Source organism: Planococcus citri, chromosome 1 (genome assembly GCF_950023065.1).
Source record: "Planococcus citri chromosome 1, ihPlaCitr1.1, whole genome shotgun sequence".
NCBI lineage: Eukaryota > Metazoa > Arthropoda > Insecta > Hemiptera > Pseudococcidae > Planococcus > Planococcus citri.
In genome coordinates, this window is record NC_088677.1 from 65,757,727 (window position 1) to 65,778,917 (window position 21,191).

Genomic DNA, 21,191 nt, shown 5'->3' on the forward strand with positions numbered 1-21,191 from the left:
TGAATCATACTACACATTGAAACACATATTCGAATAAACTTCAGAGTGATTATCGAAATACCCACAGCGATCAACTTTTAATTCGTTTACCTCTTATGTAATTCAATTTTGGACCCATTTCTGGTGCATTTGGACCCGGTTCCCGAATGATGAGGTGATTTGAACATGTTTTCCGCAGATACTCAAACACAGCTGGTGAGTTTTTTCATACCAAGAAAGAGTACAATGACAATGAAACAATTTATTGAAAAATTAGCTATTTTATTTTATGAAATTTCAAAAATATTGAAATTTTTTTATAAGAAATGAAAAAATTTGAGGGCAGTTGAAATTTTGACAATAAAAAAGGAGCTGAGAAGCAATTTCGTAAAAAACAGGACTTTTGTTTGTCAAACTTTGAAACAAAAAGAGAACTTTTTGGGCAAGCAAGACCAAAAAAACCACAAATTTCGTAGCAATTTTGGCTGAAATCACGACCATTGTACATATTTCATCCAAAAACTACTTCATAAAAATGTAGACGAAAAAACATGACTAGTATAAATTTTCGTCAACTCGCCAAAAATTAAGAAATCTCACAATTTTTACAAAAAAAGGAAATTTTTGACAATTTTGGCAAAAACAGAATTTTTTGAAACATCTTGGCGAAAACAGGATTGTTTGACAATTTAATCAAAAATGGACACTTTTTGACAAGTATTGTGCTAAAAATGGACTCTTCTCGACTATTTCGCCAAAAATTAACGCATTTTGACATTATTTACTTTTTTAACTTGGGAAAATTCAGCAAAAAAAAAAAATAGAAACTTTAAACAAGTTCAGCAAAAAACAGGAGTTTTGTTTGGCAATTTTTGAACAAAAAGTGAACTTTTCAAACAAAGAAAGCGAAAATCTTGGTGGGTAGAGGGTTCGAAAAATTATGGACAAACAACTTTCGAGAATTAGAGTGCTCCCAAAAAACAAGTGACAAAAGAGGTCTGGATACGAATATCTAACTTTCAAAACAGGTATTTCGACCAGTTTCATAAAAGCACGTGAAAAAATACTAAGATATAAAAAAAGGTTGACTTATTTACAACGATTGGATGTACTTATCAATCTAAAAGAAATAATTTGATAAAGAGAAACAATGAATAAAATAATATTAAGAGGTAAAATAGAAAAAACTACAATGAGTGTTTCAAAAACACGTGAAAAAAATACTCGAATGTAAAAAGGTTGACTTATTATCATCAACTAATAAGTAGGTACAGTATATCACCATGAAAAACTTAATAGAGAATTAAAGAGGAGGAAAACTCAACAAAATAAAACTTGAAATATTTATCAACTAGGATGAGCTTTCAAAAACATACCAAAAAAAAAATACCCAAGTATAAAAAGTTGACTTATTAGGTATCAACCACGAGATATAAAACCAAGTAGTAGAAAATTACATGGAAAATAATCATCATAAATTAAATCAAAGAGGTGAAATAAAACTAAATAATTGAAAAAAATAGAACAAATTAATTTCTAAAACATCGACTCGGATAAAACGATAAAAATTGACTAAAATAAGGACGATAGATGACTGATGACTTGTTGGACATGATGGATTCTTGGCTAACGTTTATTCTGGGTTCTCCTTGGTCGTAGCCTATCTTTGTAATCTTGATTGCTAGCATTATAAAACAGAATATCGTATATACATAGTAGGTAGGTATATTTTTTGAAAAAAAACTTAAATCGCTTTTTACGATTGTTTTTGACGAGTGGATGGAAAGATGTAAAATTACTCACTCGTCAGATTCCTGATTTCCATGAGTATCGCTAGGACTTGGCTTTTGGTGTCCTCGTTGTGGTTCCTTTTCAGTCGAAGATCCAGCTCTATAAAACAAAGAAAAAATATACATTTTGTAATACTCGTATCTCATAATTTTGTTCTCTACGACTAGATGAGCCATTTGGGCGATCGAAAAGATACGAGCTGTTGGATTCTTCATTTCCACTATGAAATGGAATCAGAATTCACTTAATTTGTCAACTCCATAATGCTATCTATCTACTGATAGCTGAGCCATAACATTTATCAGAAATACTGACCTTTCATTCGATGATCCGTCTTCATGAGATTGATACTCGTATCTATCTCGTTCATCGTCTTCGTCCTCAGTATCAACATCCTGGATTATAGGTTTAGACGCTGAAAATGTTATTTACATACGTATGTTAAGATTTGTTCGCACAACTAATACATATCTATCTAACTATAGACGTAGGAGTTGGAATTTAATTTTCCACTCCCTTCCCCAGTTGTTACCTCGGGTGAGAAAATAATTCCCTGTTTCTACATATGTCAGAATTTTTCTAAATAATCGCATTTTCAAGAAAAAACTTCCCCAGGACTTTCGATCCATACTGGCCCTCTTGTAAGGAGTACCTCAAAGTTGAAAAAATCAGACATAGGTAATGGGAATGCATCAAAATCGGAAATTATTTTGAAAATGAGCTATTTCCACATTGGAATCATCCTACATAACCCCCTTTTTGATAAAAAAAAACCTTCGTTGAACTCCCAAAATGATGTTGACTCTCTTGTATGAAGCCCCCCCCCTCCATTTGGAAAAAAATGTGAAAAATTGATATTGACATAGTGTAGATGGCCCGCATCGGCATAGCTGATTCCTATGATAGGTACCAGCTATAGGGATGCAAAATATACCTACTTATTATATTATTCGGAAACGTGTTAACTATTTAATGAGTTAGAAATGTACAAATACTCTGTATTCGTGCAGATGACGTCACAGGTGGTCAACCCTTCTCATTTACTTGAGTTCTTTATTAGACAACGGTTGACAGCCCCCGCGACATTTATGGCTCGAGATAGGAAAATAAGAACATTATTTAGGTATCTAAATTTATTGCAAAGAATGCTCGCTTTTTGGCAGGTCGCGAAATCCCTTTGAAATATACCGATGCCGCGATCATTTCTTACCCCTTTTTACCACGTGACTAGGGGGAGGTACCTATTTAACCCTATTTTCTATAAATTGAATCGTTTTAGCGCCAAAAACCACTTGGCTCCTAATCCTGCAGTGAAAAGGTACCTCGTCGCGAACGTCTGTATCGGCGTGATTTTATCATATAATTTCTTACCCCAGAGTAGAAATTATTCACAGTAGTGATGATGAAAATCATGGTCTACTCTTTTAATTTATGCCACTCTGGTCAGTGGTTAATTCAATGTTAATTTGGTCATGGATCCGATGATCATTAAATTGTATCTTTTTGGCAATGTACCCTGAACTGGTCAGGCACGCATTGTGCAAAGAATTAAAGTGCACCTCGTTTAGTTAAGTTCCATCGCCGCCTTTGGTATAAGTAAGGCCCCTGATAAAGATGGAAAACGTGTATAGTTTGGTAAGTAAGTTTGAAATAACTTACTCATGTCTAATTAATTAACACTAGCAATTAATTAGAGTAGATGGACGACGGACGAGTATACCACAGCACTTAGGGGGCGTGGGTACTTGTTCAATTAATTTATTAAAATATCTTTCGAATGGAGTTAGAATAAAATTACATCTTGTTCTCTTTGGCTCAATTTATCTATTTTTACCTATCAAAGTTATATTTGTAATCGATAGTTTTGGTATATACAAGTGTTACTTTAATGAGCACCTTTTTAAAAGAATCCCCCCCCGGTCTCTCAAATTATGTTGGTTTCCTATAGAGCCCTTCAAAGTCGAAAAAAAATCAACAAAAAGACTGAGAAATTGATATCTGTGCAAATTTTTTGAAAGTGCTTCATTTCTGGGTAGAGTACTTTTAGATAACCACATTTTCAAGAAAAATTCCCTTTGGTCCTTTAAATTATGTTGATCCCTTTGTAAGAAGCCCCCAAAGTTGAAAAATATCGGAAAAGATGAAAAATGTATGCCTTGTCGGAGTAAGTACAAATTGTTTGAAAATTTTTCATGATGATTTTTTTTTTCAAGTAAAACATTTTCTCAATCCCTCAAACAATCTCGGCCACCTACATAGAAACCTGACCATGAAAAATTGCCACCAATCCACCATAATTATATAAATACGAGTATCTAAGGTGCACCCCTAAGGAGTACGTTCTGTCACAAACCTGGATTACGAGTAGATCTTAGTTGAGGAGGTTCGTAGTTGTCGGGTAATTTGTATCTTCCTCTAGCGCAATACTCGGATGGTTGAAAGAGATCTACTTCAGGAGAAGACGGAGTTGCTTTTTTCGCTGACTTCTTTTTCGGCTGCTTGTCCGCTTTTTTCGGGTTCTCTTCTTTCTGAGTACCAGAAGTACTAGGACCATCTTCGAAGGGTTTCTGAAAATATTTTTTCATGCATTACTCTCATAGTATAAAACTAAAATACCCTAATTCATAGTTTTTGAAAATTGGAGAAATAAATGTCTGATACATATATCAGCTAATTTTCAACTCTGGGGCATTTACCTCCCTTCCTCTAGCCAGTAATTCGTCTCAAAATCCCCATGTACTTACGTTGAATATACGTGCAGATAATTCTTAAAATTAGTGTGATCACAAGCCAAGTACAATTTCTACTCACCGGGCTTCGTTTATAAGCGTCTACTACTGGAACAACGCGCTCACCACCAGAACTTCGTGGACTAGTTTCAGCCTCTAGTTTTCCTATCTCACTCAGCTATCAGAATAAAATATCAAGATTAATCAATAAGTACGTACAATATGTACCTAGTCAGAGAAGATCAGTTGAAATTACTTTAGCAAGAAGAGCATCCAAGTCCATTAACCAAAGATCGGTCGCTTCTTTTTTCTTCATAGATTCGAGTTCGATCTTCTTCTCGTAGCCTTTTCGTATTAACTGGGTTTTCTCTTCTAAAGTAACTGACCATGAATCCATACCGAGCAAATAATGGAAATCTTTCTGTAGGTCGGTCACGAGCTTTTTATTCGTATTGTCTTCGTCGTTAGTAATTATTCCTCTTCTCTCCTGGAAGAGTAAATAATGAAATAATTTTTAGTTACCTTCCCACCAATTTGTAACATATAAAAAGTGACAATGGGAATAGTGACAGAATTGTCCCAAAAAGAGGAAACGAAACTCTGCACGATCACAGAATTAGAAGCTAGTTTTTGATTAAAAATCGTAATCTAGGACTCATTTCAAAAAAAAAAAAAAAAATGAGCTCTATTTCCATTTTTTTAAAAAGGCCCTGGTTCTTCAAAAATCCCTTTCTCTTTCGAATGGAACAAGTTTATTTCAAATTTTTAGGAGGATCGAACCTTTACTATAGTCCGGCATATGACAATAGGAGTAATTGCACCCCCCCCCGCCGATCCTCTGGGACAACTTTTTTCTTAAAGGGGACATCCTAAGGAACATTTTTAAGCAAACTTGCCAAAAAACAAGTTGGCCTTACTTACAAAATGGCGGCCATTTTGATTGACAGGTCAGCCAAAATCGCAGATTTTGCGTTTTAACATAGGACTTGCACGAACTTTTTCAAACTTTACAAAGGTAGATCGAAAGATCATGCAAAAATTTATCACCTGTCAAAATTTCAAGTGCTAAAGTGGGTTTTTCGATTTTTGGTGAATTTTTGAAAATCGAATTTAGGACAAAAATGAGGGAAAAAATCAAAATTTTACCAAATTGACCAAGAAAGCTAAAATTTGGGATATACCCTATTTTCGACATGCCAAATCGATTGAAAACGGTTTCAACCCGTTTTGAGCAGTTCTGGAGCCTCCAGCAGATTTTTGAATCTCGAAATTCCCACAAGATTCCATCAAATTGGAGTTATAAAGCTAAAATTTATTCTAAAAACTAATTTCAATACGCAACGAAGTACTGCAGATGAATTTCAAGTCGTTTTGGATCCTCCAGCGACTTTTTTAAAATTCCTGAAGACTCCAGCAGATTTTTGAAACTTCAAATTTTCACAAAATTTCATCAAATGGAGATGGAAAGCTGAAATATACTCTACACTCCAATTTTAACACCCTCTGAAGACGACTTCAGGTGGGTTCAAGTAATTTTAGGGCCTCCAGCGACTTTCTTTGAAAATTACTGGAGGCTCCAGCAGATTTTTGAATCTTTAAATTTTCACAAAATTTCATCAAATGGAGATGGAAAGCTGAAATTTACTCTACACTCCAATTTTAACACCCTCTGAAGACGACTTCAGGTGAGTTCTAGTCATTATAGGGCCTCCAGCGACTTTTTTCGAAAATTGCTGGAGGCTCCAGCAGATTTTTGAATCTTTAAATTTTCACAAAATTTCATCAAATGGAGATGAAAAGCTGAAATTTTCTCTACACTCCAATTTTAACACCCTCTGAAGACGACTTTAGGTGGGTTCAAGTCATTTAGGGCCTCCAGAGACTTTTTTGAAAATTACTGGAGCCTCCAGTAGATTTCTGAAACTTGAAATTTCCCCAACATTAATTTATCAAATGGAGTTGGCAAGCTGAAATTTTCTTCGCAGACTACATGGTGGTTTCAAAATATGGTTTTGAAGCTTCCAGCTATTTTTATAGGAAATTTTAATTTTCCAAAAAAAGTCATACAACATTTCAATAAGTTGCTGGAGGCTCCAAAACGACTTGAAATTCACCAGCAGTCAACTTTCGTAGCGTATTGAAATTAGTTTGCAGAATGAATTTTGACTCTCCATCTTAGTTTTCAAGTTTCAAAAATCTACTGGAGGCTCCAGTAATTTTCAAAAAATCATTAGAGGCTCCAAAATGACTTGAAATTTACCAGAAGTCGTTTTCAGAGGGTGTTAAAATTGGAGTGTAGAGTAAATTTCAGCTTTCCATCTCCATTTGATGAAATTTTGTGAAAATTTGAAGTTTCAAAAATCTGCTGGAGGCTTCAGGAATTTTAAAAAAGTCGCTGAAGGATCCAAAACGACTTGAAATTCATCTGCAGTACTTCGTTGCGTATTGAAATTAGTTTTTAGAATAAATTTTAGCTTTACAACTCCAATTTGATGGAATCTTGTGGGAATTTCGAGATTCAAAAATCTGCTGGAGGCTCCAGAACTGCTCAAAACGGGTTGAAACCGTTTCCAATCGATTTGGCATGTCGAAAATAGGGTATATCCCAAATTTCAGCTTTTTTGGTCAATTTGGTAAAATTATGATTTTTTCCCTCATTTTTGTCCTAAATTCGATTTTCAAAAATTCACCAAAAATCGAAAAACCCACTTTAGCACTTGAAATTTTGACAGGTGATAAATTTTTGCATGATCTTTCGATCTACCTTTGTAAAGTTTGAAATAGTTCGTGCAAGTCCTATGTTAAAACGCAAAATCTGCGATTTTGGCTGACCTGTCAATCAAAATGGCCGCCATTTTGTAAGTAAGGCCAACTTTTTTTTTGGCAAGTTTGCTTAAAAATGTTCCTTAGGATGTCCCCTTTAAGAAAAAAGTTGTCCCGGAGGATCGGCGGGGGGGTGCAATTACTCCTATTGTCATATACCGGACTACTACCAGTCATTATACAGGGTGTTCCAGAATAACCTTTCACTTTTGTTTTATTAGTAGCTCTGAGAGAAAAATGGTTACGGAAATTTTTTTATAACCAAAATGAAGTAGAAATGTGCCGTTTTTAGACCATATATTTGAGTTTTCATTATAAATTAAGTTTTAAAAATTATTCCACCAAGATGTTTTCCATCATTTTTGACACAATCGACCAAACGTTTTTTAAAATTATTGAACACTTTGTTGAGCATTTCTCTTCTAATCAGTCTTGATTCACGAATAATATTATCTAGGAGCTGTTTCAGAGTCCTAGGATCATCTTGATATACTTTTGACTTGAGGTAACCCCATAAAAAAAAATCACATGCTGAAAAATCAGGGGATCGAGGTGGCCATGAAATTTCTGTGTTCAGCGAAATTATTCGATGACCAAAATGCTCACGCAATAAAGAAATCGTGTCCGTTGCGGAATGACAGGTAGCGCCATCCTGTTGGAACCAAGTAACTCTATACTTGTGTCTGCGTTTCAATTCAGGAATGAGAAACTCGTTTAACATTTTGCGATACCTCTCACCGTTCACCGTTTCATCAAACACATACGGTCCCACTATACCGAATTTAGCCACGCCCATCCAAACAGTCAACTTAGCGGAGTGTAGAGGTTTCTCGTGTATTATCATCGGATTCTCTGTCGACCAGTAGCGCATATTTTGTTTATTCACATCACCGTTTAGATAAAAATGAGCTTCATCAGTAAAGAGTAACGAGTTCAATGGAATCTCACCAGTATCAATTCTTGTAAGCATATCCTCGGCAAATGATTTTCTTCTCACAAAATCAGTTTTTTGTAACTTTTGAATGATTAAAATCTTATATGGATGGAAACTGAGGTCTTCAGATAAAATTCGTTGCAGAGAAGTTGGTTTGATTTTTAAATTTAACGCTCGTTTACGTATTGAAGTGGTAGGGGTAGTCTGTACTGAATGCCTTACTCGGTCCGTTGTTTCTGGCGTTCTTACTGATCTTTTCCGACCTGTAGGCTTATTTTTACAAGCATGAGCGGTTTTCTCGAAGTTTTTTACCCATAATTTCACTGTTGGCCTCGATGGCACTTCACTTTTACCGGTAAGTTTAAAATGTTTGCGGAAGGCACGAATTGCACTAATGTAAGAGTCATTATTTTTGAAAAAGGCCTTTACAATAAAAGCGCGCTGCACAGCCGTCCACTTCTCCATGGTAAAAAATTAATACTGAAACATAATTCGGCATGTGTTGGCTACCTGGAACCGCTTTTACCATTCCCCTAACACCATTTGAACGCAGATCAGTGCTCACCAAAATGTGAAAGGTTATTCTGGAACACCCTGTAAAAGCTTCCAAGAAAACATTTTTTTAAGCTGAAATTTAGCAAATTATTTTTCTTTCTTCTTTCGAAAATGATCTATTCCAAAAATTTCAAATCGTGTGATTCCAAATTAATAGGTATTTATCTAGTTGATAAATAAGGATTTATTTATTCAAATCGACCGAACAAATCTACCACCCATGCTCCAGAATGGATCGAGAACGATCGAAAATGGTACGGATGTTATTGAGTTCGTTTATCGAGAATTCTCAGGGGATTATTCTAACAGGCAAGATTTTCTCGAATTTCTCGACGGGACTCAACATTTCAATTTCAAAAAAACATCATCCGGCCATGCTGAATTTCAATCGTTGAATTTTACTTTTATCATTTTGATGAATTTCGGAAAGAAGAGTGGTAAACTCATTTCAAGTCTTCGGTGAATTTTTGGATTTTCGAGATTTGGAAAATCAATCTCATAAATAATTCGTTATGAAATTAGGTTGAACTTTTTTTCCTAATATCAAATACGGCAAAAAAGAATTATCTTTTTTTGCTAATAATTTCGAAAAAGAATGCTTTAAAACTAAAATCATTCAAGTGTTGCTTTTCGCTAAAAAAAAATGGCAAAAATTCTCACTTTTCATCGAAATTGCTGAAAAATTTCACTTTTTTCAAAAATTACCCCAATAACGTCTCGTTTTTTTCGCAAAGGCAAAAGGTTGCAAAAAGTCTTGCTTTTTCGAAATAAATCACCAAAAAAATAATTTCTTACCAATAATTACCAAAGAGCTCTAATTTTGCTAAAATCGTCAAAGTCTTGCACTTTAACAAAAATAATTACAAATTACCAAAAAATCTCGATTTTTTGCCAGAAATCACTTTTTTGCCGAAATCTAATTCTAAAATGCTCAATTTTTTCTGGAATTGTCAAATTTTTTATCGTTACCAAAAATTGTAAAAAATCTGTTTTGATCCTGAAATGGGTCAAATAGGGTTGGAAGGTTGAAACAGGCAAAAGGCACTTCGGGTACATCCTCCCATTGTACTGTGAAAATTCAAACCGTCGAGATGAATTTGGAGAGGCTGTGGGCTTTCCCAAACGTTGTTAGAAAGTCGAAAAACGTGGAAAATAGCCCAAAAGTTTACCTTTTTGACCCCGATGAGGGGTCAAATTGGGTTGGAAGGTTGAAACATGCAAAAGGCACTTTGGGTACACCATCCTATTGTACTGTGAGAATTTGGACCCTCTAGGTCAATTTGGAAGGGCTGTAGGCTGTTTAAAATATTGAAAAACACGTAAAATAGACCAAAAATCCACTTTTTTGAGCCTAGAGAGAGGTCAAATAGAGTTGGAAGGTTGAAACCTGCAATAATCACTCATGGGGCACCTTACCATTGCGTGCTGAAAATTTGGACTTTCTAGATCAATTATAGGGGTGAGGGGGTCAAAAATTGGAGTCAAATGTGGTTTTTCCCACCTTAAACGGGGTGGAGATGATCTAGGAAGCTGAAATTTGGATATGTTAATCACAATGGGGATACTGACCAATGGTATGATTTTGGACCCTTTTCATCTATTTGGGGCCATAATATGCCCCTCCAAAAAAAATGACCTTTCTGTAATAATGGGGTTGGAACTGTTGGAAGGTTGAAACATGCAAAAAACACTTTGGGTACGTCCTCCCATTGTACTGTGAGAATTTGAACCCTCTAGGTCAATTTGGAGGGGTTGTGGCTATCTGAAAAATAGAAAAACATGTAAAATAGACCAAAAATCCACTTTTTTGACCCTGGAGAGAGGTCAAACAGGGTTGGAAGGTTGAAACCTGCAATAATCACTCGTGGGGCACCCTCCCATTGTATCTCAAAAATTGGGGTCAAATGTGGTTTTTCTCACCTTAAATAGGGTGGGGATGATATAGGAAGCTGAAATTCGGATATGTTGATCACAATGGGGGTACTGACTAATGGTATGATTTTGGACCCTTTTCGTCTATTTGGGGCCATATTATGCCCCCCCAAAGAAATGACCTTTCTGTAATTTTCAACTTTGACCCTCCCCACTGCAGTGGTCAGTTTGAGCTCAAAACGTCGAGAACTATCAAAATTTTTGACCCTCCGACCTTTTTATCCAAAGTTGGACCTACCGCAATAGCCATCATATTTTTACAAGAATTTGGCTAAAAACGCTGCCTTTTTCACAATCAGATTTGCTTTTTAGCAAATTGGCAGAAAATTGTCGTTTTAATGCAAAAAAAGTTTCCAAAAATTTTCCGAAATATCGTTTCTTTGTAAAAAAAAAATTGCCAAACAGCCCTTGCTTTTGGAAAATGTTTTCAAAAATTATTGTTGTTTAAAAATTTAACAAAAGATTTTGCTTTCTAGCAAAATTGCTAAAAATTATGGTTTTTTTTTGGGGGGGGAATCCCAAAAGTATAATATACTTATTGTTTTTTTTTATAAATTGCCCAAAATCTTGCGGTTTTTTTTTGACATAACTTGCCAAAAAGACCTTTCTTTTGCTAAAATTTTCAGTCTCGTTTTTTTTGCCAAATATTGACTTTTTGTTAAAAATTTCAAAAATTCTCACTTTGCCGCCAAAAATTGTCATCAACTATCGTTTTTTTTTACCAAATTCTTCAACTTTTTAAAAATTGAAAAACTGGATTTTTCTCTTGTTTTTGATTTGTTTTTTGTTTATTTTTTGGTTAATAAAGTCATTTGGCGAGTGGGGGGGGTGTGCGGAGGGGAAACGGAATGACTTATTGTTTGTTCATAATTCCGAGGTGAAAGTGGCGAGTTGAAATATACGTGGTTTTTTCCTATCCAATCCTTCTTCTACGCCCTCTCCCTTCACCTGTCTTCGCCTTCATTACAAACTTTCATAACTTCAAAAATCAATACATAAATTTTTATCTATAATAAAGTTCAAGATGCAATTTTTCGTTATTTCGAGAGTAAATTCGTTTATTATTACCTTGAACTTTCGAACCGGGTCACTTAGATATCCACGACATTGCAGCTCTTCGAGAATGGTCTGCTTGGAACGACCGTAAATCTGCAAATCCCTCGCGTACACTTCTTCGATGTATCTACAAAGCAGAAAAATTACAATCATTCGTCAGCCAGCGAAAGCGAATTCAATCTTTTTCAAGTGTCAAAATCTAATGAATGGTACGCTACCTGGTCTGATTTGACAGCTTCGAAATTTCTGCCTCTAGAAGATCTTGCAGGTAGATTTTTCTGCGTTGATACATTTCCAACCGAACGACGTAATACTCTGCGAGGATTTCCTGCACCGACGAAAAGCTTTTCAACTCGCCGTTGGAATCAAAAGCACACTGAAAATAAAGCAAATTATTTTCAAACGACCATCATCGCGAGGGAAAAATGCAATCATCGAACAAATATATTAGTCCGGCATATGACAATAGGAGTAATTGCACCCCCCGCCGATCCTCCGGGACAACTTTTTTCTTAAAGGGGACATCCTTAGGAACATTTTAAAGCAAACTTGCCAAAAAAGAAGTTGGCCTTACTCACAAAATGGCGGCCATTTTGATTGATAGGTCAGCCGAAATCGCAGATTTTGCGTTTTAACATAGGACTTGCACGAACTTTTTCAAACTTTACAAAGATAAATCGAAAGATCATGCAAAAATTCATCACCTGTCAAAATTTCAAGGTCTAAAGTGCGTTTTTCGATTTTTGGTGAATTTTTGAAAATCGAATTATAGGACAAAAATGAGGGAAAAAATCAAAATTTCACCAAATTGACCAAGAAAGCTGAAATTTGGGATATACCCTATTTTCGACATGCCAAATCGATTGGAAACGGTTTCAACCCGTTTTGAGCAGTTCTGGAGCCTCCAGCAGATTTTTGAAACTTTGAATTTTCACAAAATTTCATCAAAATGGAGATGGAAAGCTGAAATTTACTCTACACTCCAATTTTAACATCCTCTCAAGACGACTTCAGGTGGGTTCAAGTAATTTTAGGGCCTCCAGCGACTTTTTTGAAAATTACTGGAGCCTCCAGTAGATTTTTGGAACTTGAAATTTCCCCAACATTAAATTATCAAATGGAGTTGGCAAGCTGAAATTTACTTCGCAGACTACATGGTGGTTTCAAATGGTTTTGAAGCTTCCAGCTACTTTTAGGAAATTTCAATTTTCCAAAAAAACGTCATACAACCTTTCAAAAAGTTGCTGGAGGCTCCAAAACGACTTGAAATTCACCAGCAGTCAACTTCGTAGCGCATTGAAATTAGTTTGCAGAATGAATTTCGACTCTCCATCTTGGTTTGATAAAATTTTGGGGCAATTTCAATTTTCAAAATCTACTGGAGGCTCCAGTAATGTTCAAAACAGTCGTTGGAGGCTCTAAAATGACTTGAAATTCACCAGCAGTCAACTTCGTAGCGTATTGAAATTAGTTTGCAGAAAGTATTTCGACTCTCCATCTTGGTTTATTGATAAAATTTTGGGGAAATTTCAAGTTTCAATAATCTACTGGAGGCTCCAGTAATGTTCAAAAAAGTCGTTGGAGGCTCTAAAATGACATGAAATCCACCAGAAGTTGTTTTCACAAGGTGTTAAAATTGAAGTGTAGAGTAAATTTCAGCTTTCCATCTCTATTTGATGAAATTTTGTGAAAATTTAAAGTTTCAAAAATCTGCTGGAGGCTTCAGGAATTTTCAAACAGTCGCTGGAGGATCCAAAACGACTTGAAATTCACCTGCAGTACTTCGTAGCATATTGAAATTAGTTTTTAGAATAAATTTTAGCTTTACAACTCCAATTTGATGGAATTTTGTGGGAATTCAAAGTTTCAAAAATCTGCTGGAGGCTCCAGTAATTTTCAAAAAAAGTCGCTGGAGGCCCTAAAATTACTTGAACCCACCTGAAGTCGTCTTGAGAGGATGTTAAAATTGGAGTGTAGAGTAAATTTCAGCTTTACACCTCCATTTTTCGATGAAATTTTGTGAAAACTTAAAATTTCAAAATCTGCTGGAGGCTCCAGTAATTTTCAAAAAAAGTCGCTGGAGGATCAAAAATTACTTGAACCCACCTGAAGTCGTCTTGAGAGGATGTTAAAATTGGAGTGTAGAGTAAATTTCAGCTTTCCATCTCCATTTTGATGAAATTTTGTGAAAATTCAAAGTTTCAAAAATCTGCTGGAGGCTCCAGAACTGCTCAAAACGGCTTGGAACTGTTTCCAATCGATTTGGCATGTCGAAAATAGGGTATATCCCAAATTTCAGCTTTCTTGGTCAATTTGGTGAAATTTTGATTTTTTCCCTCATTTTTGGCCTAAATTCGATTTTCAAAAATTCACCAAAAATCGAAAAACGCACTTTAGACCTTGAAATTTTGACAGGTGATAAATTTTTGCATGATCTTTCGATTTATCTTTGTAAAGTTTGAAAAAGTTCGTGCAAGTCCTATGTTGAAACGCAAAATCTGCGATTTCGGCTGACCTATCAATCAAAATGGCCGCCATTTTGTGAGTAAGGCCAACTGTTTTTGGGGCAAGTTTGCTTTAAAATATTCCTTAGGATGTCCCCTTTAAGAAAAAAGTTGTCCCGGAGGATCGGCGGGGGGGGGTGCAATTACTCCTATTGTCATATGCCGGACTATATTAGGTGTTTTACCATCGGCGTATTTGAAATAATTGATGCGAGTTTGAACGTTTCGTGCAAAGTATTCTTGTATTTTTCCAATTCATCCTCTGGAACGGAAACTTCGAAGCGAACATCTTTCTCGGTATGGAATTCTTTAAACCCTCTAAACAGAAAAAGGAAAAAAACTGATTAGCTAGGGTAATCGATGCCTGCATAAATTTACGAATAAATTCCTAAATAGCCATCTCACAGTATTTTAATCGATGGTTTTTCCGCCCTCTTGGACTTTTTCGTGCGAACTGCAGGGTTGAGCAATTTCTCGAGAACGTTCTCTTTGTAGTTCTGTGTCCATACGCCAACAGGTAACTCGGAAATCAGAACTGTTGTTTCGTCGAGTATCTCAATTTCTCCAAAAGTTATAAATTTACGGTCTTCTAAACTATGAACTTCTCCCTTGAAATCCCTAAACCACGGAGTCTATTAAAAATAAAAACGTAGCGAATTATTCAAAAAGTTCATTTTTTCGAATTAAAAGTCCAATAATATTACCATAGGTTGGAAATCTTGGCCGGTAATCTTTCGTTGTAGATTTCTTATCACATCCCTCGGATTGTAACACGTGATCTTCGTTCTGCAGCCTACACCAATACCTTCTGCTCCGTTAATCAATAGCATCGGTACGATCGGCGCGTAGTATTCGGGCTCAAATTGGCGGTTTTCTTCGGTGCGATATTTTAGCAAATCGTCATCTTCGGGATGAAAAATTAGTCTGGTTATCGTACTGCAAAAAAAAAAAAAAAACGAGAAAAACAAGTAAGAATCTCGATAAATGATTGAAACGAGGAGGTTTTCAAATTCGTAAATCATCTCGACAGTGCTGCTTACTTCAATTTAGTAGAAATACATCGAGGATTCGCAGCGTCACCGCCACCCTGCAGCCTCGAACCGAACTGTCCGATTGGTTCTAGTAAATTAATATTGCAGCTACCGACGTAATTCTGCGCCAACTTGACAATCATATCTTCGCCATGAAAGTAACACATAGAATCAGCAACAGAACCTGCTAACTGGGCGACTGTCAACTCGCGGTTAAGGTCCTTTTTAAGGCACGTGTAAATAACCTGAAATATGCAGAATAAAAACAATGGAGATCAACTCGAATGCACCGAATGACGAAATTCATCTATTGGGGTGTACTTTTAGTATACGTATAACCACACCTTTCGCGATCCGGATTTAAGCCCATCAACCAGCGAAGGCATTGCGCGTGTGTTATCCATTCTGCTGAATAATACCAATTTTTTGTTGGTGAAATCTGTGTTTGGGATGGATTTCTGATTTCGTTCGTACAAGATCTCTCCTCTGTTCGAATGGCCTAACGCACGTGTCCAGCCACTTCTTCCTCGCATTCACTGTGGCTTTGCTGAAAACCTATTTAAAAATTAAATAATATGAAACATTACGCGTTATTTATACAATACAGCTGACAGTAAATAAAATCAGTTTTCAAAATATATCAAATGATTTGTGCAAATAGTCATAAAAGGAAAAAAATTATTTTTCTCGATTTTTGGAAATTCAAAATATTGGCATCACTGGGTTCTTGAATATTTCCTCACAAGGGAACCTATTGAGGTGTCACAATCCGATTTGAACGGGACCGCGATTTTTGAAAAGAGCATAGTTTATAACCCCCAAGACCAAATTTTCAGCTGCCCAAGTTCATTTTTCAATTTTTGGCGAATTTTTGAAAATTCAAAATTGACTGTTTTTGGCGATTTATGCTTTTTTTTTAAAAAGTACCTACTCGATCAATAAAAATGGTGAAAATAAGTCCCAAAACTAATATTAATTACCCAAATCCAAAGCTCACCATTTCCAGCCATTCTGGAGCCTCCAGCGCGATTTTTCAATTTCTCCAGAATTTTGAATTTGCCCCAGAAGGCGTGAATATGCAGTTGGGCAGCTAAAAATCGTGTTGTGTATTATACTCGACCAGTTTAACGAGTTTATCTACATTTGAGCCGATTTTGGGAGTGACACCTCAAAAGTGATTTTTTGACCAGCTTTTTCAAAATTAAAAAATCCAAAAAATCAAAAGATAACGGTTTGAGAGGAAATTTTTGAAATTTGTGCGAATCGCTGTATTTCTTCAAAAAGTAACCCCTGGAACGCAAATTCTACCATTTCCAGCCGTTTTGGAGCGATAGTGACACCTCAAAAAACCACTCTTGAGGTGTCACTCTCAAAATCGGCTCAAATGTGGACAAACTCGTTAAACAGGTCGAGTGTAATATACAACTCGATTTTTAGCTGCCCAACTTCATATTCACGCCTTCTGGAGAAGTTGAAAATCGCGCTGGAGGCTCCAGAATGGCTGGAAATTGTAAAATTTTGATTTGGGAGGTTAGTTTCGCACAAAATACGGCGATTCGCGCAAATTTCAGAAATTTCCTCACAAACCGTTATCTTTTGATTTTTTGGATTTTTTAATTTTGAAAAAAGCTGGTCAAAAAACCACTTTTGAGGTGTCACTCCCAAAATCGGCTCAAATGTGGATAAACTCGTTAAACAGGTCGAGTGTGATATACAACTCGATTTTTAGCTGCCCAACTTCATATTTACGCCTTCTGGAGCAAATTCAAAATTCTGGAGAAATTGAAAATCGCGCTGGAGGCTCCAGAATGGCTGGAAATGGTGAAATTTGGATTTGAGTAATTAATATTAGTTTTGGGACTTATTTTGACAATTTTTATTGATCAAGTACGTACTTTTAAGAAAAAAGCATAAATCGCCAAAAACAGTCAATTTTGAATTTTCAAAAATTCGCCAAAAATCGAAAAATGAACTTGGGCAGCTGAAAATTTGGTTTTGGGGGTTTTAGACTACCTATGCTCTTTCCAAAAATCGCAGTCTCGTTCAAATCGGAGTGTGACACCTCAAAAGGTTCCCTTGTCAGTTTCAGAAATGATATCTTTCAATACTTTGTCATCATTAATGCGAATCATTTGCGAAGAAAATATTTTCAAAACACCAACCACATACCTACCTAACCCAAAAATAAACGATTTTCAAATTTTCAATTGCTCAGGTAAGAACCCTAAAAGTGGCCTTGGGTTTTGACGGAAATAGCATAGATCGACGCAGAATCTCAAATACTTTCATTCGGAACTGGGCCATTTTTCTCAAAACAAATTAGGTAAGGGTTAGAGCTTAGTTAGAGCGAAAAAAAACACGACTTTTTCGAAAATTCCTCAATTTTGAGCCTCCCTATCTCCGCTTTTAAGGACTGTTCTGGAGCTAGCATTTTTTCTGTATAACTTTCAACTCAGAATGACGGTTCCTGCTGAATTTGGTAAAAACTCACCGTTTTTTTTTTACGATCCACCCATCTAGTCCGGGATATGACAATAGGAGTAATTGCACCACCCCCCCCCCCGATCCTCCTGGACAACTTTTTTCTTAGAGGGGACATCCTAAGGAACATTTTAAAGCAAACTTGCCCCAAAAACAGTTGGCCTTACTAACAAAATGGCGGCCATTTTGATTGACAGGTCAGCCCGAAATCGCAGATTTTGCGTTTCAACATAAGACTTGCACGAAATTTTTCAAACCTTACAAAGGTAGATCGAAAGATCATGCAAAAATTTATCACCTGTCAAAATTTCAAGTGCTAAAGTGCGTTTTTCGATTTTTGGTGAATTTTTGAAAATCCAATTTAGGCCAAAAATGAGGGAAAAAATCATAATTTTACCAAATTGACCAAGAAAGCTGAAGTTTGGGATACACCCTACTTTGGACATGCCAAATCGATTGAAACCCGTTTCAACCCGTTTTCAGCAGTTCTTGAGCCTCCAGCAGATTTTTGAAACTTGAAATTCCCACAAAATTCCATCAAATTGGAGTTGTAAAGCTGAAATTTATTCTAAAAACTGATTTCAATACGCTACGAAGTACTGCAGGTGAATTTCAAGTCGTTTTGGAGCCTCCAGCGACTTTTTGAAAATTCCTGAAGCCTCCTGCAGATTTTTGAAATTTTAAGTTTTTACAAAATTTCATCGAAATGGAGATGGAAAGCTGAAATTTACTATACACTCCAATTTAACATCCTTTGAAGACGACTTCAGATGGGTTCAAGTCATTTTAAAGCCTCCAGCGACTTTTTTGAAAATTACTGGAGGCTCCAGTAGATTTTTGAAACTTGAAATTCCAACAACATTAATTTATCAAATGGAGTTGGCAAGCTGAAATTTACTTCGCAGACTACATGATGGTTTCAATTGAAATTAGTTTGCAGAATGAATTTCGACTCTCCACCTCAGTTTGATGAAATTTTGGGGAAATTTCAATTTTCAAAAATCTACTTGAGGCTCTAAAATGACTTGAACCCGTCTGAAGTCGTCTCCAGAGGGTGTTAAAATTGGAGTGCAGAGTAAATTTCAGCTTTCCATCTCCATTTGATGAAATTTTGTGAAAATTTAAAATTTCAAAAATCTTCTGGAGGCTTCAGGAATTTTCAAAAAGTCGCTGGAGGCTCCAAAACGACTTGAAATTTACCTGCAGTACTTCGTAGCGAATTGAAATCAGTTTTTTAGAATAAATTTCTGCTTTACAACTCCAATTTGATGGAATTTTGTGGGAATTTCGAGTTTCAAAAATCTGCTGGAGGCTCCAGAACTGCTCAAAACAGTTTGAAACAGTTTCCAATCGATTTGGCATGTCCAAAGTAGGGTGTATCCCAAATTTCAGCTTCCTAGTGGTCAATTTGGTAAAATTTTGATTTTTTCTCTCATTTTTGGCCTAAATTGGATTTTCAAAAATTCACTAAAAATCGAAAAACGCACTTTAGCACTTATAGGGATTACCTTACCTATTATGTTTTCAATATACATAACTACTTGCTAACTCACATATTAAAATTTAATGATCCTCACCAAAAAGAAACCTTTTTAATAGTTTTGAGTTATAAGTACTTAACTTACCTACTATGTTGAAAGTAAATCAAGAAAACCTTGATTAAGAAGTTGCATGGTATAAAATAGCGCTATAATGAAGAATTTTTCACAATAAATCTAATGACTGATAGGTAAGTAAATGGTAAATGATACCTAATCGTACTTAGCGCCCTCAAAAATCTGATCAACGAAACCTTTTTCTTTTTCGAGCCACATTGGGACCACTGTGAGAGGGTACATCATAGAACTTTGACGAATTATTACGTAGGTATAGATAATATACAATGTACATGTTTATGCCTAACGTACGAGTAAAAACTGAAAACAAAAGTACCTACTACCTACGTGTACGTAATACGTAATGCTAATAGTACTGTACAAAGGAGCGCCCTGTTTACGATCAGCGAAGTGCACATTGTACAAGCGCAACATTGTAGAACACGTTTAGGATAGGTTTCATAAGATGAACGACTGCCCGATCAACATTGTAGGACCTGCATAATGTATGCATTGTCTGTACACTGCTGTGAGCATGGTGGTTCGTTCGATCACTTAAGCCTACGTACTCTTACATTTAAGAATAAAAAACGATTGATTTTTGTTTGAAAAAAAGAAAAAAAAATGATAAAAAGGTGTTTTGGCCCATGGTGGTAAATTTTAAAAGAGACAAAAAAGTGTATGGTAACAAAATTTTACTTACGACATCTTTCAATCACTAGATACCTATACGCGTTTCTGTTTAAAAAACTTGAAAAACACTTCGTGTAACTGTTTATACACCGCAAAAACACCTTTGTAAAAAATGAAAAATCTTCAGAAAAATACTTTTAAAAAGTCGAAAATACTATGTACTGCTTAAAGCGAACTACACGTACGAACATAAGTAGGTATTGGTACAGAAATGAATGAGAAAAGCAGATAATCATCGTTCTAGTTTTCAGCATTGCAGATAGGACATGAGGAGAGGGTTTTGTTGGTGGTTCAGTAAAAGCGTTTCTTTCTATTTGACAAAAATCCAGCTGACTTGTGTTAACTACACGTGGTCGGATGACTCATGGGTAGTCTCTTAAACCGGATGGAATCCAGTTCGAGCCCGCGCAAAACGGTAATTTTAAAAAAAAAATTATCTGTAGGAATTTTTTTAAATGGCGGAGCTCACGTAAAATTAATAATCTTATTTTCATAGAAATTGTCATTTAGGGCCATATTTATAGACGATACTTAGCAATTGCTTGGCTAAGTAATGATTTTCAAAGTTAATTTTCCAGTCATAATTGAATTTCTAAAAGTGGATCTATCATTAAACTGAGAGATTGGATCCTAAAGTATTCATATATCAATTCAAAAATGTGAAATTTTTAATTTATTTGCTAGAAAAATTGAAAAGAAATCCGCTACTTAGCCAAGCAATTGCTAAGTATCGTCTATAAATATGGCCCTTAATGCTAAAATCACGATTTTTTTTGGGCATGGACATTGATTTTGCCGGGTTTTTTTTCTCAAATCATCATTAATTATTTTAGAAACCTGCCCGAGTGGAAGTTTTTACTTTTTTTCATTTAAAACCAACCCGTTGTACTTGAATTTGAAGGTTGATAATTTTGAACAATTCTGGAGCATCGAGCTTAATTTTTGGTTTCACGTTCCAATTAATATTGGTTTTCTTTTAGCATTACTAATTCTAATTTTCTTTCAAAAATCAAAATTCTAAGGGCCGAATTCATAGACGTTACTTAAGGGGCACTTGGCTAAGTGGTGAATTTTGATTCAATTTTTCT

The 21,191-nt window shown here is 35.6% G+C and overlaps 1 protein-coding gene across 1 annotated transcript; it reads right to left on the reverse strand.

The window, feature by feature from the left end:
• Nucleotides 1-840: 840 nt before the first annotated feature.
• Nucleotides 841-20,354, reverse strand: LOC135833383 (DNA topoisomerase 2-like). The gene is made up of 14 exons (XM_065347160.1): nucleotides 20,114-20,354; nucleotides 15,679-15,889; nucleotides 15,344-15,579; nucleotides 15,008-15,239; nucleotides 14,709-14,935; nucleotides 14,489-14,621; nucleotides 12,018-12,175; nucleotides 11,812-11,926; nucleotides 4,756-4,986; nucleotides 4,582-4,677; nucleotides 4,124-4,337; nucleotides 2,086-2,185; nucleotides 1,783-1,869; nucleotides 841-1,660 (listed from the first exon to the last, which is right to left on the reverse strand). Exons 2-14 carry the CDS (start codon nucleotides 15,865-15,867, stop codon nucleotides 1,606-1,608), a joined length of 2,073 nt encoding a protein of 690 aa, XP_065203232.1. The 5' UTR covers nucleotides 15,868-15,889; nucleotides 20,114-20,354; the 3' UTR covers nucleotides 841-1,605.
• Nucleotides 20,355-21,191: the final 837 nt, after the last annotated feature.